This window comes from Melanotaenia boesemani, chromosome 18 (assembly GCF_017639745.1).
Source record: "Melanotaenia boesemani isolate fMelBoe1 chromosome 18, fMelBoe1.pri, whole genome shotgun sequence".
Taxonomy (NCBI): domain Eukaryota; kingdom Metazoa; phylum Chordata; class Actinopteri; order Atheriniformes; family Melanotaeniidae; genus Melanotaenia; species Melanotaenia boesemani.
In genome coordinates this window covers 20,700,650-20,716,850 of record NC_055699.1, presented here as the reverse complement: position 1 = coordinate 20,716,850, position 16,201 = coordinate 20,700,650, and the positions used below count along the sequence as shown (strand labels likewise).

Below are 16,201 nucleotides of genomic sequence, written 5' to 3'. Positions count from 1 at the left end.
ACAGGATTCACATTAACATATTTATTTTATACATATTTCAGACCATTTTTTTATTAAATACTTTGTATATATACATAACTTAATGAACCTTACATCATCCATTTTTTATTTTTCCCTGCAGGTGTTTGTGAATTTTGCCAAGCAACAGTCAAGAGAAGATGACACAATTGTATTGCATCCAAAAGCTGCTGGAGCGCAGCGTTACATTGATACCACACCCGTCAAGTCTTTAAGGAAGTGAACTTGCTTTAGTGAGATGAACTGGATGAGAGCTGTTGGTTTTTAATACCACTGTCCTGTGGAGTTGTCTGCACTTTGGAGGATTACATTGACAGAAACAGAGACATCTTTCCAACATTGATAAGATCTGTGAATGCATCAGTTTTGGATACTAAAAACCACAGAGGATGAACTTGCATCATTAAACGTTGGGTGTAAGAGATCGGCACTTTCAATCTGGAGGAGCCTTTAAAATGGGGCATTTGCTCGTTTATTTGTGTTATAAACCTAACCATAGAGCAACTCAAAGAGAAAGCCCTTTAAATTGATTTGATATTGCACATGCTTTTCTTTGCTTTTCCAGTTAACAGGGTTAGTGAGCATTTATGTGCCTGCTATATGTTCCACGTTCTGCTCACCTTGTAGGCCTTGTAAACTAAATGCAACAGATTTATATGAAAAAGACTGCGACTTTTATATATCAGGTTGTTAGATAGCTTAGGTCCTTTTGAATATTTTTTTTTGCTTCAGATGCCAAGCAAGATTGTCTTTAATTGCCTTTTTAAATGTGAAAAAAGCACTCAGACAAGCATAGCTTTAGCACTTTATTGCATCACAATTTTGACCAAGATGTTGGCAATATGCTAATGCAATACTGCTGATAATTATTCCAAAATCAAACATCTCTTTGCCGCTGTTACACATTTCCACATGATGTGACATTTTGGTTTCCATGTATTACATTTTCTTTTACATGTCACCATACACATGTTTAACTTTTGTCTTCACATCACCATCACTTGGTGTCATTACAGGAAGATGACACACAATGTTTCTATGTCAAGCATCATTTAAAATAAAGTTGGATTTTTCTTTAAGCTTTGTTCACTTTTCTTAAAAAGCATTCAACTACATTTAGTAAAGCCTAATAGCAGTTATACTGTTTTAAATACGTTACCCTCTGCTTAGTTTACTTCTTACTTTGCTTCTGTTAGTTTGCTTCTACATGCACTTTATGACAACGGTGAGTATGCTGTATTTCTGCTGTATAACTTCAGTACTACTACTTGTACTCGATCACATAACTTTTGGAACTGTTTGGTGCTTTAGAAACTTTCTACACAGCCAAGAAGAAGTAAACAGGGAAAAACTTGGAAGCCTATAACTTCTTGGTGTGTGAATGAATGAAAGCTGAATCCTGCACTGTTTCTGCTCCTGTAAGTTCACATTTTGGTGTTTTTATAGTGTTGTTGCTAGTGTTTGGTGTAAAAAAAAAAAATCAGAACTGGATGTTTAACTATATTTTGGACAAGATTCTACAGTACCAGTCAAAGGTATGGACACCTTTTACTATTACATTTAATGGGAAAGTGTGTCCAAACCTTTAACCGGGACTGTATGTCATCTTTATTATAAAGATTTAACGGACTTCCTGGTGAATGACAGAAAAACATTAGCTCAAGTTAAAATGATGGAGGAAAGAAAGAAAGAACTATTTACTGTTTTAATATTATAAGCTTTTTACCCCCAAAATACAAGGCAACTGTATGTGGGCTGCATGTATGGGGGTATTTTTCTATCTTTAATCAAGAGCACAACTGTTTGCTTTGAGAGCAAGATTTCTGGTTTTCACACTCAAATATCATCCTGCTTGCTCTCAAAACTCTGCTCCCACACTCAGAAAGTCCCTCTTGCTTTCAAATATATCGTTCTTCCTTTCAAAACTCTGCGCTCAGACTTGGTCTCTTTCCCTCACACTCAGACCCTTTCTCTGCGCACTCAAAACTTCTGCTCTTGGATATTTTTTCCTCTCTCTTGGGTTGCAGAAAGAGCTGTCTGTCAAACCTCCTCCAGCCAATAGAATACGAGCTAATTCGAGCAACTCGTCCTCACTAGAGTGCCTTTAGAGAGAGAGTGGCGCCACTGGAAGCTCAAAACACTTGCCGATCACGTGGTCCATGTAGCCTCCAAAAGTTCCAGTAAGTGCTTGGCGGCCAATACAAAATAATAAGAAAACTACGATAATCAGTAAATAATGATCAATGGAGGCTTTGCTTTGCAATATTTTTATAGTTGTGTTCATTGATATGAATCATGTTAAGTTTACTAAACCTGTATGACATCAACATCAATGTAAATCGTAATATTTTCTGTTTTTTTAACTTTATCTTTCAGACTTGACTGAGGCATACCAACAGGTGACGACAATGATTTACCAAGTGACTACACAATAAATCTAGGCTCACAACATAATGATAACTGTTCTTACAGGAAATCTATATCCAATAAATAAAATTTAGATCCCAATTCATTTCAAATAAATGGGTTATCTATTCTTACTTATTACTATCTACTTGTGTGAATTGCTTTTAAGTCTTAAGACTTATTTTGACTGAGGCAGACTGATAACTACACAAGTCTGGACTCACAATATAATGTGTTCTTACAGAAAATCCATGGCAAATAACTAAAATTTTGATTTCAATTCATGGAAAATACATGGCTTTCTGTCACTATTTGTTAACTATCCCAAGACTTACTCCCTACATATACATAATAAATCAGACAAACACCCTTTGTTTTCCAAATGCATTTTATACCTAAAAGAATTCCTTTACAATAGCATAAAACTCGACTAGATCAGCATGTCTAGCCATTTCTTTTCTCTGCCATCCTTGAATACAGTCTTCACCATGGTATGCTGTGCTGCATGGGGATGCTCCAATCGCTCAGAGAAAGGCGTGCGTATGTATGGCTTCCCCAAAGACAGGGACTGAAGGAAAATATGGATGGCCAAAGTCAGCAGGATACATTTGACCACCATCAGGGACTGTGAAAACAAAAAAATATGTGAGGTAATCATATTAAAACAATGCATTTACACATTTTCAAAGACCATATCATTGGGAAGTTTAATATTTTTAAATTAAACACAGAGAACACATCACAGGAGATTTATATGGTTGAGGTTGCAGAATATACCAAAAAAGACAGGAAACAACACTTAAAAGTGGCCAAACCAGGAAGGTGAAGAAGAACAGTATCCCAGTTAACGTCAGGCAACCCCAGAACTGCTGAAAGTTCTTCAGGACAATGCTGCACGAGGGAAGAGTGATATACTTCCCTTAAGCATCTCTCTGCTTCTCTGCTCTCATCCTGCACACTGGGAGAGTGCTGAGTGCTGTCTAGTGCAGCAAATGCACTCAAGTACAATCAGCCACTTATTTTGTATATGTATATTTTGTTAAGTTCTTAAGGTTAACATGTTTGTTACATTTAACAGGTTAGGTTTTATAGTTGCAAAGATTGTAAACATATATACTAAGAGTATTGTGCTATCTAATACTGTGTATTCATCTTCATATCTTTGTCCATAATTCCACAGCCTTATAAATACATTAAAATTAAATAAAAATGTAACTACAATCGCTCTCCCTACACATTAACCTCGCTATAAACGGCGTTGGATCAATTTATATTGACGAACAGAATTTACATTCATCAGCCTGTGGCATCTGCTGCTATCAGTGTGCTAGCATAAACTTTTATCGGTTTATAATCTCTAAATATATTAATCTAGACAGTGACAATCCGTCAACATATTTAATTACTCCTGTCAAGTTGATTTCGATGCACAGCTGATATGGAAATATGACTATTAAAACATCTTACCTTGAAGAAGTGTAGCTCCGACAATCTGCTCCATTCAAATACATTGACCGTCGCTTAGCTTTTGCTAACTTCAGGGAACTTTTGAGGGGCTCCATACGCCGCCATTGCTGTGAAAAAACTGAACCATTGCAGTGAACGGAGATGGCGCCACTCTCTCTCTAGAGGCACTCTAGTCCTCACCTTCTTCAGGGTGCGCTTGTTTTACTTGACACAGTGACTCCACACTCTTAGTCCACATTTTGTTTGAACATAAACTATTTAGTAGTGACTAATTATCATTTTATGTTTTGTATAACAGTTTCTCATTAATAAAACAAATAAGTTGTTTCTGATAGTTTTCTACATTGTGCAGTGTAATAATAATGATTAGCAAAGAAAACTCAACATGTTAGTTTCTGTCAGAGGGGGCGGGGCCATTTTCAAAACTCAACATATTCCGACCGCAAAGGCTCATGGGAGATGCAGATTCAGCTGAAATTTAACCTTTGTTTTTATTGTTGTGATATAAATTTGAGTTTTCTGCTTCAATTCATGTGTCATGTTAACAAGTAGACAATATCATAAAGTTCTGCCCTCTTTGAGTTTTAAATTTGGCACCATGAATGCAAAGGACAGTACAGGAAAAGAAACCACCACCAGCATGTAATTTGTACTGTATAATGATTAAAGTAAAGAATAGTCATTGGCATATTATTGCCTCTCGTTGCTATGACAGCATGGTAGAACTAAGTTGCCTAGCACGATGTAATGTTTAAAACCTTGTTTTGATGCGTCATCGGTGAGGACGTCACAATTGCTTTACATGCTGACCGTCTAACAAAACAGTCGTCAAAGCAGTTTTTCTTCTGCAGAGAAGAGTTCTCAAATCTTACATCAGTAAATTTACACAAACAACGTGCGTTACATTTTTAATTAATTCTCTGATTAAATCGAAAATGGCTTGCTGCGGTTTATTTGACCTTCTGGGAGCAATTGCAAGAGATGCAGCCAGAAGAATGGCCAGATCATGTCGTAGAAACAATGAGAGAGAACTTAATTTACACGAAGAAACCACTGCAGACAGAGAAAATAACTTTGTACAAGACGTTTTTCCCAGTTCTCTCCACGATACGACCGCTACAGAAGTCTTGGAACAGGAAGACACCACTCCAAGACAAGAAAATGTTTTACAACAACCTGTGGACCAGGAGAGAGACACAAATGGACGGGAAGATGTCTTTGCTGAACAAACACATACTTCTGAACAAGATCCCCCCAGTTTTCTGACTAATATGACAGAAACAGAAGGCGCGACTGGAATAACAGGTAACACCGATGAGCAGGAGATATGCAGGAATGAACAAGAAGAAACTTTTACTGATGCAGAATTGTGGCAAGAGGATATAACCACTGAAATAACTGCTAATCCTTCTGTGAGCACGGAAACTGATTTCACGCCAAGGACCCGCCCCGGACAAGCTCTCTCTGGGGAGGACGACTCAGACGATGGAATCGAAGATAGAGGAGAAAATGTACAAGGATTTTCCCCCAATGACATGATCGCAACCATCCCTAAGTTTCCTGATGTATGGAACAACAGCTTAATGAATTCTGTGCTGCAGTCTGTTGTGCACGCTCAGAACTTGAGTGATAGCGGACTCAACGAGTTTTTTAGAGCTTCGTCAGCAACACCTGCGTTAAGAATGATCATTTCAACAGCCATTAATGTACCAGGGAAACGTTTTAGTTCGTTTGAAATCGTCAGGGCTCTGAGAGAAATAAGGGCAAACATACCATCAACGTGCCTGGAAAGGAGAGACATGGCTGACTTGTTAAAACATATCATGCTTTGGATGAATAGATGTCAGGTTTTATCAACTTTGCTGGATGTTACGGTTTTCACAACATGTCAAAACTGCCAGTCAAGGAAAAGCACAGCTACAGAGCTGGGTCCCGTGGGTATCCTTCCACCTCCAAGTGATGTTGATAATGTACAAAATCTTATCATCAAATTACAGAATAATGTCCATTGTGGGGAAAGATGCGAGACATGTAAGTTGAAATTAAATAAAATGTTCTCATTTAATTCTCCTGAGGTCATAGTACTGGTTTTACCTCGGTCAGCTGATGAGACAATTTTAAGACAGTCTGTGACTCCAAATAAAAAAGTCTACATTCCTGGAATAAGTGGAAAACAGAAATACAATCTCAGCTCAGTCATCTGCCACAAACCCTCACAATCCCATCCTTATCAGTTTTATACATATTTGTTTTATCCAGGAATGTTTTTCAAAGCTGACAATCTGACAATATCTGTGGGAAACAGAGTAGAAGATGCCAGAGATATTTCTCGAAATGGGATAATTTACGTATATAAGAAGAATACAGATGCCATGAGAGATGAACCCGTGGAGCAAGAGAGACACACGAACGGACATGAAGAAGTTCTTGCAGAGCAAGCACATAGTTCTGAACAAGATTCTCCCAGTTATCTGAATAATAACACGGCTGATGTAACAGGTAACACTGAGGAGCAGGAGATAAACATCAATAGACAGGAAGAAACTGTTACTGATGAAGAATTGTGGCAAGATGCTGGTCATGATATAACCAGTGAAAGACCTGCTGATCCTTCTGACAGCACTTCCATGCCAAGGACCCCACCTGGACAAGCTATTTCTGGGGAAGACGAATCAGATGATGAAATGGAAGACAAAGAAGAGATTGTAAAAGATTTCCTAAAAGCATTAATTTGTTTTCTCTTTGCTTTTTGCCTTTTTTTTTCATTATGTTATTGTTATGATCATTATTTCAAATGGGACTATGTGCAATTTAAAACAAATATGTTCCCATCTTGTCAAGGTGCTGCAGAGGTGAGGACCCAATAACATGGCAAAGGAGAGCTGAAACCATGGAGTATAAATACAGGAGGAACTAATAAGAAACACGTAAAGTGAATGAAAAAATCAAACCAGGTGAGCTGATGAACACGAAGCAAAACAGAGTACATTACACAAAAGGAATGAACAGGAAACCAAACAATGCAATGAACCCATCGGACAGCAAAACCAGACCAAAACACAGAACATGAAAGCCTTCCACATAAAGAAAAGAACCACAAAACAAAAACAGGAAAAACAACTAAACACGTCAAGACCACAAAAACCCCAAAACCACGGATCATGACACAGTTGTACCAGAGTTAGCATAAGACTAACTCTGGTACAATTAATACACATGTAAACATTCAGGGGCCAAGCTATTTAGAATCTTACATGCTAGACTCAAATAGTCTAAAAACAACAACAAAAACAAAAAAAACAATGTCCCTTTTAAATGAAAATGGAGACACCAATAAAAGAAAAAATGAAAACCTCAAACAAACAAGTAAACAGGCTTTTAGAGTCACTCATGGCAAACAGGTATCTAGAAGAGGGACCACACGAAGCGGCTTAAAGCAACCCTATGACGACGATGAACCATGGACCCAGGTTTCTCTTCCCGGGACATGGGTAAATAAATGTATCAGCATGTAAACATCAGATGAAATTCTACAGTTTAATCATGAATATAACAAACACATAAAAGGTATTTAAATAGAATTTAAGACCAGTTTTAGAGTGGAAAAAAACTGTAAAAGTGAACTTTTGTAACTTTCTCAAAGTAAAAGGTGTGGAATGTGAACATGCTAGATGTAATATAACCAGTTGGGAAATGTCTATGCTTCCAGAAATGTCCTTGTTCAAAGAATAATGGAAGGGAGTCTGGCTACTGGCCTGAATGTGGAACACAAAAGGAGGTTATTTAATATCTAGCTACATCCTACAGCATATAAACACATGCCATCCACACACAGATAAGAGGAAACTTAAATATCTGAAACATTCACACCGTACCTGCACAGAGAACATCTGAAGAAAGTCTTTGTTCTACATGAGGTTTAAATAGAAACACACCTGCTGTCAATCAGCATCTAATCACAGCCGCTGGGTCACAGCAATCATGAAGAGTCTTCACCAACACAAACACAGCAATGGCTCCACACTCCAGTGGGTTCTCTCAACTTCTTGGTCTACTGTCAGAAACACTTGAGCTCATCCAGCAGGGTGTATGTTTAAACAGCCTGCTAATAGCACCATCTTCTGGCAGCCAACAAAAGTTTATTGTACGATGTTTGAATTAACCTGAACTGCACTTTACTGCACTTCTTTATCCAGGGTTTTTACACTTTGACTTGAAGTACTTTAATAAGTATAACCTCTACATGGGTCAGAAAAGTATTGATTTATTGCAAAATACTAATAAATATACCTCACATTGTTTCAATTTTTAATTAATTTATTCACTGCACTATAATGAAAACCTACGATGGCGCCTGATAATCTCATTGGCGTTTATTGGTCCAACATTATCACATAGTGTGTGTAAACATCAATCATACAGTTTAATCACAAACATCACAGATGTGGCTGGATGCATCGTTATGTTTGGCCCCATGAAAATCTGCTGTAAAGTTCTGAGGAGTTTTTTGGCTTCTGATAAAAGACATTCATCATTTCAAGTTTGTTAAATAAAACAAACAAAAAAAAAAAACAAAACAAAACAAAGGGGGGGGGGGGGGGGGGGTGTTCTTGTAGACATTTTGCTGAAATTTTCTTCCTGGAAGAGCCCTTTCATGCATCTGCCAAAAAAACATGGACCCCCTGACCCTCCCCATGCTGAATTCATGCTTGATTGTATGCTTTCATTAGCTATCATTTTACCACAAATGATGCATTTTGGCAGAGTCCTGTTCTTGGATAAAACCACAAGTTGAAATAAAACTTCAGCTTGTTTTATAAGAACAAAGATGCTCTTTAGAGTTATATATTCAAACCAGGAAGTTACAGTTAAAAGACAAAGAGAGCATCATACATCAGATAAAATAAACAAGAGGATCCTTTATGGCAGCACCACAGAAGCATCCACAAGACACTTTAGAGACGGTCCCTTACTGCCACCTGCTGCTAATAACAACCTACAGCAGCAGCAAAGCATCACATATCACATGAGATATTATAGAAATAATCTTCATTATTACTGCTCATATCCTGTGAAAGAAGATTTCACCAATGTGTGGCATCATCAGGTCATCAGGTGACATATTAATCTGTTATATACACAATAATAAATCATTCTATATGTTACATTTATAACAATACAGACATTAAAAACATGATTGTGTTTTCACACATGTAGCTGATGGACAGCATAGCACTGAAAACAGATGTTATATATAGTCCTGCATATATTTAATATTTGTATATGTACATCAGAGACAAAGATGGATGATGTCAGACCATCAGAAGATAATTTACTCAGATAAATACAATAAAAACTAGTCTGAATGCGATCATAAAGTAAAAGAGAATCAAAGTTATTTTCCAGCAAACAGCTCTGACATGTGAAGGAAATCTATGACATGTTGTGATACAAACACACCTGTTGTCATTATAAGATGTTGTGGTCACACAGTGTAGCTGAACAAAACAGTTATAATGTGTGTTTGTAGCAACCAGTGAGTCCAGTGTTCAGTCCACCTGCTGGACTCTTGAGTCGAAGCCAAATCAGCAGAACAAGCAGCAGAAAATGAGGCAGAAAGTCAAACCAGACAAACCAGAATGACGACCAATGATTAAGTTTAACTAGAAATTAGAGCTGAGATCACTTTTCAGAATGATTTAAATTTCATATTTCACCACATAACACATGTTCATGCAGAAATAAAGAAGATAGAATAGAAATCCTTCCTCTAACAGAGAACTTGACATCTTCCTCGTCTTCTTTGTGGCTCATGAAGCTTGAATGTGGATCACCCTGCTGACATAATCTGCTTCTTCTACGTCCTGTGGAAATGAAACAGCACAGAGAGGTGTTGGTGCTCTGCAGGGAATTTATTGCAGCTCAAACTGTTTCCCAACAGGAGCTTTATACATGTTTATATATGCAGCTTACCTTCTCTGGTTTGTTGGAGAATCTTGATCTAATCCAGCTGAAAGAAAAAGACATGAGACAGATGTTAAACTCTGACATTTAAAAGAGACCAACTGGGTTCCAGCTGCAAAGTCTCATATCATAGAACAGTTTGTCTCACCATTCAAAGATGGCGGTTGTACTGTAGAGCATTACAATTAGCAGGATCTTCACTGTAACGTAGACAACAGCCCCAAACTCCTGAATGTCTGTAAAGAGACAGAGTCACCTTCTCCTTAGTGGAAAATGTTCTACTTCAAAATCATCATTAACTTTAATTCCTACTGATTGCAGACAAGTCAAATCTAAACTGATGTCCTGATTAAACTCTGATGTAATAAACCACAAACTAAACTAGTAAAGAAATTCTTCATGAACTGAATTAAATGTGAAAAATGAAACATCAAAAGTTAAACTAACTCAGCTGAAATGTTTTCAGATGTTTTTACATGACTGAGATCTCACACCTCAGAATAATTAACTAAACAGTTATAGTTGGATCTTTTAATCTACTTTGAATTAATGACTTACATGATAACAAAACCCAAATATGTAAAAAGAATTAGAAAAGAAAAACTACAACATGACATGAATCAGTTCAGTTCTGCTTTTACCTTCATTTTTCAATTGAAACCATGATGACGTCTGAATCCCGAGAATATTTACAGCCACACAGAAGTAACTTTCTATATCTGCCATGTTGGTGATGTTAACTGTGTAAACCGTCCCTCAGACACATTAACGGGTTCCTCCGTTCAACAAAACTGAAACAGCCATGACTGAGACTGCAGTAAATTAACTTTTTACCTTTAATATTAAGATGGATTTCTTGGGACGTCTGGTTTCCCAGTTTATTTGGAGCCACACAGTAATAAATTCCTCCATCCGTTGCATTGAAGCTGTGAACCGGTCCCTCAGACACATTAACGGGTCCCTCTGTTCTGATCTTGAACCAGGTGAAGCTGCTGACGGGACGCTTGGCTCTGCTGGAGCAGTTCAGCTTCACCCAGCTACCTGCTGACACCAAACCTGATGGACTGATGGATGCTGAGGTGTCTTTAGGAGCATCTGAGGAAAATGTGACACACATGAACTTTATTGATCAGAAGCAGCTGAACCATGATGTGCTGACAGGATCACTTACATGAAACACTGAGAGTCTCTTCTGTCTCTGATGTGTTCACACGTTTTCCTTCATCCACAGGATATCTGGCAGAACATGTGATGGTGTATCCATCATGTGTGTGTGACAGAGTGATGTCCTGCTGGATTTTAGTTGTAAAGGTTCCATCTGTGTTTTCCTCTGTTTGTCTGTGAGAGTCTTGTTGGAGATTCCAGGTGAGTTCAGGAGGGGAGTGTGGACAGGGAGTGAAAGCTGAGCAGGTTATAGTGACAGACTCCTTCTCCTTCAGGTCCTTCACATCACCTGAGATTTCTATTCTGGGTCTCTGAGGAGAATCTGGGTTTTCATATCAAACACACATTTTACACAGTAAGAACATTTCTTAAACTCTAGGGTGGTGGATGTTTCACAAAGAAAATCATCATGATATGTAGCCAATTTATCAAGACGTTTAATTTAATTAAGTGATAGAAAGAAATAATTTATTCAAAATAAAATCTCACCTTTAACTTTTATATTAACAGGATCACAAGAAGCTGTTGCCTTGAACGCTTCGTTCTCAATCCTGAAGAAGTATGTGTCTGACTGACTTGAGTTTAAATTATAAAACAAAGTGGTGCAGTTTTTCTGTTTCAGGTTTCCAATTATTGTCATATTAAAGGGATTTTCTGACTCACTGCTGTTAAAAATGATATTATATGGTTTATTTCCATATTCTGGGTCACTTTTAATCCACACCCCAAAGGTTTCTCTGTTGCCATCCAATATTTCTCCTGATCTATCACTAAAGCTACATGGGATTAGCAAACAAGATCCACTCAGTGCTTCCATCTGCTTTGGTGCAGTGATGAAGAGATGTGGGTCCTTATAACACTCAGCAAAAACACCTGTAAACCAGATTAATGATGTACATAATGTTACATGTGGAAAATTTAAACAATATCCCCATTTTAAAGTATTCACTCAAATCTGCAACAGAAACCAGAAATAATTCAGTTTTAGACTAATGTCCTGTGTTAATATCAGTGAATGAGCAGCAAATCAAACAACCAACTTTGTAGTTTCAAAGGAAATGTTTCGTATCTACAAGCTGGCAGACGCCTTCTTCCTTCCTGCTCCGACCGTGTGAAACAGGAATTCACCTTATTGAAGCATCTTCAGCCAATCTGGACTGTTTATCAATTTATTTCACACGTCACTGTCGTTTACTGTCTGTTATTAGCAGAGTGAATATTTACAAGCGTGATATGAAGAGTTTTTTAGCATTTGGGATTTGCCAGGTTTAAGAAATAAATTAAAATGGATGAAATTGTGAACTTTAACAGAGCATAATATGTGTGGTTAATTTTTAGCCAACAAACATACACAATCTTTTTCATAATTAAATAAATATAGAAATCATGAAGAATAAACAGCTGATGTGTAAATGATTAAATAAATTCACAGTTTTACCCAAGAAACCAACTTCCTCTGTTCACTTGAAGTTCTCAGTTTTGAGAAAAAAATGAGTTACTAAAGTATGTTTTTTTTTTTTTTTTTTTTTTTACCAATACTAAACTTTACTTAGTACGTATACAATTGAAGATAAAATCATGTGACTTACAGTCAATTAAATTGTTGTCTTTTAGATAAAATGTGATGCATTTTCTCCTTGTTAATTTCAAACCACTATGCTAAAACAGCTAGCTTATGGCTGACAGGGTTGAGGTAGGATGTAACATGTATTTTCAAGGTGTTTAAACCATCCCCTCCTCACAAAAAAACTGAAAAATTTCTTGATTTTATTCATTTCAAAGCACGCCTAGGCAGAGAGAAAAAAGACAGAGAAAGGTGTGCCTGCTGGAAATCTTAGAAATGAAAGCCACTGAAGATACTGAGACCTCAGATACAACCCCCCCTGCTAGTGGGGTAGATTGTAATAAAAGACCACCCTTTACTTTCACTATCTATCTATCTATCTATCTATCTATCTATCTATCTATCTATCTATCTATCTATCTATCTATCTATCTATCTATCTATCTATCTATCTATCTATCTATCTATCTATCTATCTATCTATCTATCTATCTATCTATCTATCTATCTATCTATCTACATCAGTTCATAATGTGTTATGGAGGAGGAAGAGCTCGTGATTGAAAGCACATCATGTGTTAACCATGAGGGAGGCAGTGTGATGGTATGGGCATTTATGGCTGTTAAAGAAAATGAATGACGTGGCTGTAGATAAATGTAGCAGGATGAACTCTTTCAGCTGGGTCATATTTTCTTCTGTTGCTTCTCCTCACCACTAGCTGGTGGTGTAAGAAAGGTAAAGCAGAGAGAGTCAGATGTCTGACGTACATGATGATTTACTGTTACAGACATGTTGTTAAATAAAAACACTTGTTCTACATTTCAGCCTGTTTCATTCCAGCTGCTTTTTACTCACTGCAAACTAAACTGAGGGAGGACTGACTCTCAAACAGGCAGCAACTAAAAACAGCTGCAGTAAAGAAAGAAACTCAACATTTTCTGAAGGTCAAGACAATTTTATCACATCATGTTTCTTTCTATAAAAATCCAACTGAGTTGAAAAATAACCAAAGTTACAATAATATTAGGATTATTTGAATACTAAAACACTAAGCATCTTGTTTTGTTGCAAGAAAATAAAAATATCATGACTCAGCACTTTTCCTCTCAAACGTCTGCAGAACAGTCTGTTCATATAATAAATATGGTTGTTGTGAAATAATGGTGAGATAATACAGATGGTACTGAATGAGAAGAATTTTAAAATGTAAAACAAGTTCATAAGACTGATTTCTGTAACACGTGATGACAAACTTTATAATCCTTTTATAGTTTATATCTGAGGGTTGGTGGAGCCAAAGTTGTAACTTTTATTTCTCTTCTTATTAATTTCGTAGTGATGGGTAGAAAACTGTCTCACCTTTAATTATTTAAAATTCTCACAAACAGCTGTTGCTCTGAACGGTTTGCTCTCAAATCTGAAGAAGTGTGTGTTTGTATGACTTGTATTTAAATTAGAAAACAGTGGTGCAGTTTTTCTCATTCAGTTTTCCAATAATTTCCATTGGATAGACGTTATCTGTTTTACCACTGTGGAAATTATATTTTCCTTGTTTGAGTCTGATTCACTTTTTATTCAAACTCCACAGATCTCTATTTGGCTGTTAAACTTGTTGCCTGATGGAGTGAAGCTGCATGATTTGCAAACAAGATCCACTCAGTGCTTCCATCTCCTTTGGCGTCATGATGAAGAGGTGTGATGGCTTTCCACAATCAGCCAAAACACCTGTAAAACCAGATTAATGGTGAACATAATGTGGAGTAAAATCTGCCTGAAGAGAAACTTCATGATCCACAAACTCAGCTGCTGCATGTTACAAGTAGAGAGATTAAACAATATCAGTATTTTCAAGTGGAAATAATTCCAGTTATGTCCCCAAATGAAACAAACAGCTCACCTGAAAGAAAGAAGACACTCAGCAACATGTTGACGGCCATAAAACTCCCACAATACTCCTTCATCTCTCAGACTGAAAAAAAGCTGGAAAAGCAACCTGTTCAATTCCAGTTTTATGTAAAGAAAACAATGTTTAAACATCTAATGAGCATCTGTAGTTGTTAGTAGAATTCATAAAAGTTTTTAAAAAAATCACAAAAATTTCTAAATATAATAAAAAATTAAGCTCAGTCACACTTTTCTTACCAAATGAATCAGCAGCTGAAACAAAGAAACAATGTTGTTTTAAAATGAGCAGATTTTTTAATTTCAGTGGATCAGCATCAAACTACCGGCCTCTCTGTTTGAAAGCAAATGTCATGAAAAACTGGTTTGACTCTAGACGTCTTCATCCTTCCTGCTTCCACCGTGAGAAAGAGGAGGTCATCTGTTTGTTGCATCTTATCAGTCTGTGACTGAATTATTTTAAAAGATGTTTGTTTTGCAGCTGATTTGTGGTTTCTTACTGTTGAACAGCAGGCTGAACATGTAAAGATTAAAGATAAACAATGTTCAGTGGTTTTCTCAGTTTGGTCAGATCTCTATCAGAAGTGTGAAAAAGATGGCAGCTTTGAACATTTTTCAGCACACAGTGCTGGTGTGTGTTTGTGTATTTTCTATTTGTTAGTAAGTTTCCAAAAGTCAAACAAAAGTTGAATATTTTATATCAAACAAGTAACCTCTGATCTACATGATGAAGAGTTTTCATCCCATAAAAACAAGATGGTTCATTTTGGTCTCCATGTTTTCAGATCAGAGCATAAGACGTGCATGTGGAGTTCCTGTGCAATCACCTGCTGTCCAGAGTTCCCACATGGTGCCTGTTACAGCACCAAAACATTCATAAACATAAGTACATGAATCTGGATAATTAAACCTGGTCGACAAGGTTAACAGCTGTAACAACTTCAACATGCTGAATAAACCAAATGGCTTCATAAAAACTGTTTGACACCAACTTTGGTTACTAACCTCATAAAAAACAATCTTGTGTGGATGGTGTTTTTAAGTCTGAGTTTGATCTGTGAAAACTGCAGAGAGACATTGAACCATCCATGACAATACTGAAGAGGAAGTGGAGGACAAGGAAGATATTTTCTTGCAAGCAGCTTGCAAGGGAGTTTTCTTTGAGAAAAGAGAAGTCAGTTATCACCCTGCAAGTGGAAACATGAAGGTTTCATGCTTTACATAGTATGGTTGGAGACAGGCTGATAGCACCTCTTCATAAAACTGTGGTCAAAATCTTATCTGATCAAGTGAAATAGGAAACATTTAAATACTTTGAGGAAGTTGTTGCAACAGCTGTGCAAGCTTCTCATGTGACTGCAAACATAATGAACATCTTTCTGCAACCTTTGATTTAAAACTACAAGATAACTATTATTTACATTTTTTAGAAGTCATTGTTGATATAACTTGAAAAGTTGGAGTTATTGGTGCTGAAAACTGCAGAAGAGTCGCATTCAGGTGTTAAAATTAACTGAAAATGATTCACCAAGATGTTCTGGGGTTACAGCCACGACAGGCACCCACAACCTTATGGCCACAGCTCCGGCTGGATGTCTCAACAGTAGAGGCACGAAACACAGTCCACTCGGACTCAATGTCCCCCGCCTCACAAGGTTAAAGCTCTGCCAGAGATGGGAGATGAAACTCTTTTTGACAGGGGACTCTGCCAGACA

At 37.1% G+C, this 16,201-nt stretch overlaps 3 protein-coding genes and 1 long non-coding RNA gene across 4 annotated transcripts in view; 3 read left to right on the top strand and 1 right to left on the bottom strand.

Annotated features, from left to right (window-relative positions):
• Window positions 1-1,097, top strand: part of LOC121628557 (retinal-specific phospholipid-transporting ATPase ABCA4-like) — a 38,143-nt gene extending 37,046 nt beyond the window's left edge. The window contains exon 51 of the mRNA XM_041967635.1: window positions 122-1,097. Within this exon, the coding sequence (XP_041823569.1) occupies window positions 122-241 (120 nt within the window). The 3' untranslated portion in view covers window positions 242-1,097. The remainder of the gene's footprint in view (window positions 1-121) is intronic.
• LOC121628560 lies at window positions 566-6,983 on the top strand. Its single transcript, XM_041967641.1, has 2 exons — window positions 566-699; window positions 5,296-6,983. Exons 1-2 carry the CDS (start codon window positions 660-662, stop codon window positions 6,756-6,758), a joined length of 1,503 nt encoding a protein of 500 aa, XP_041823575.1. The 5' UTR covers window positions 566-659; the 3' UTR covers window positions 6,759-6,983.
• A 1,366-nt stretch (window positions 6,984-8,349) lies between these two features.
• LOC121628563 lies at window positions 8,350-14,672 on the top strand. The gene is made up of 3 exons (XR_006008195.1): window positions 8,350-8,435; window positions 8,700-8,702; window positions 14,661-14,672. It is a non-coding gene; the product is annotated as an uncharacterized LOC121628563 (long non-coding RNA).
• LOC121628561 (B-cell receptor CD22-like) lies at window positions 8,458-14,850 on the bottom strand. Its single transcript, XM_041967642.1, has 8 exons — window positions 14,727-14,850; window positions 14,482-14,564; window positions 11,509-11,892; window positions 11,027-11,341; window positions 10,690-10,950; window positions 10,004-10,091; window positions 9,865-9,901; window positions 8,458-9,755 (listed from the first exon to the last, which is right to left on the bottom strand). Exons 2-8 carry the CDS (start codon window positions 14,543-14,545, stop codon window positions 9,702-9,704), a joined length of 1,203 nt encoding a protein of 400 aa, XP_041823576.1. The 5' UTR covers window positions 14,546-14,564; window positions 14,727-14,850; the 3' UTR covers window positions 8,458-9,701.
• Window positions 14,851-16,201: the final 1,351 nt, after the last annotated feature.

What these genes read in the sequence shown, in the direction of transcription:
- LOC121628560 (XM_041967641.1), top strand. Translation starts at nt 660, where the DNA reads ATGCAACAGATTTATATGAAAAAGACTGCGACTTTTATAT. An exon ending in AAAGACTGCGACTTTTATAT is followed by an intron (nt 700 to 5,295) that starts ATCAGGTTGTTA and finishes AAATAACTGCTA; the next exon opens with ATCCTTCTGTGAGCACGGAA.
- LOC121628561 (XM_041967642.1), bottom strand. Translation starts at nt 14,545, where the DNA reads ATGAAGGAGTATTGTGGGAGTTTTATGGCCGTCAACATGTTGCTGAGT. An exon ending in AGAGACTCTCAGTGTTTCAT is followed by an intron (nt 10,951 to 11,026) that starts GTAAGTGATCCT and finishes CATTTTCCTCAG; the next exon opens with ATGCTCCTAAAGACACCTCA. An exon ending in TCTCCAACAAACCAGAGAAG is followed by an intron (nt 9,756 to 9,864) that starts GTAAGCTGCATA and finishes TCATTTCCACAG; the next exon opens with GACGTAGAAGAAGCAGATTA.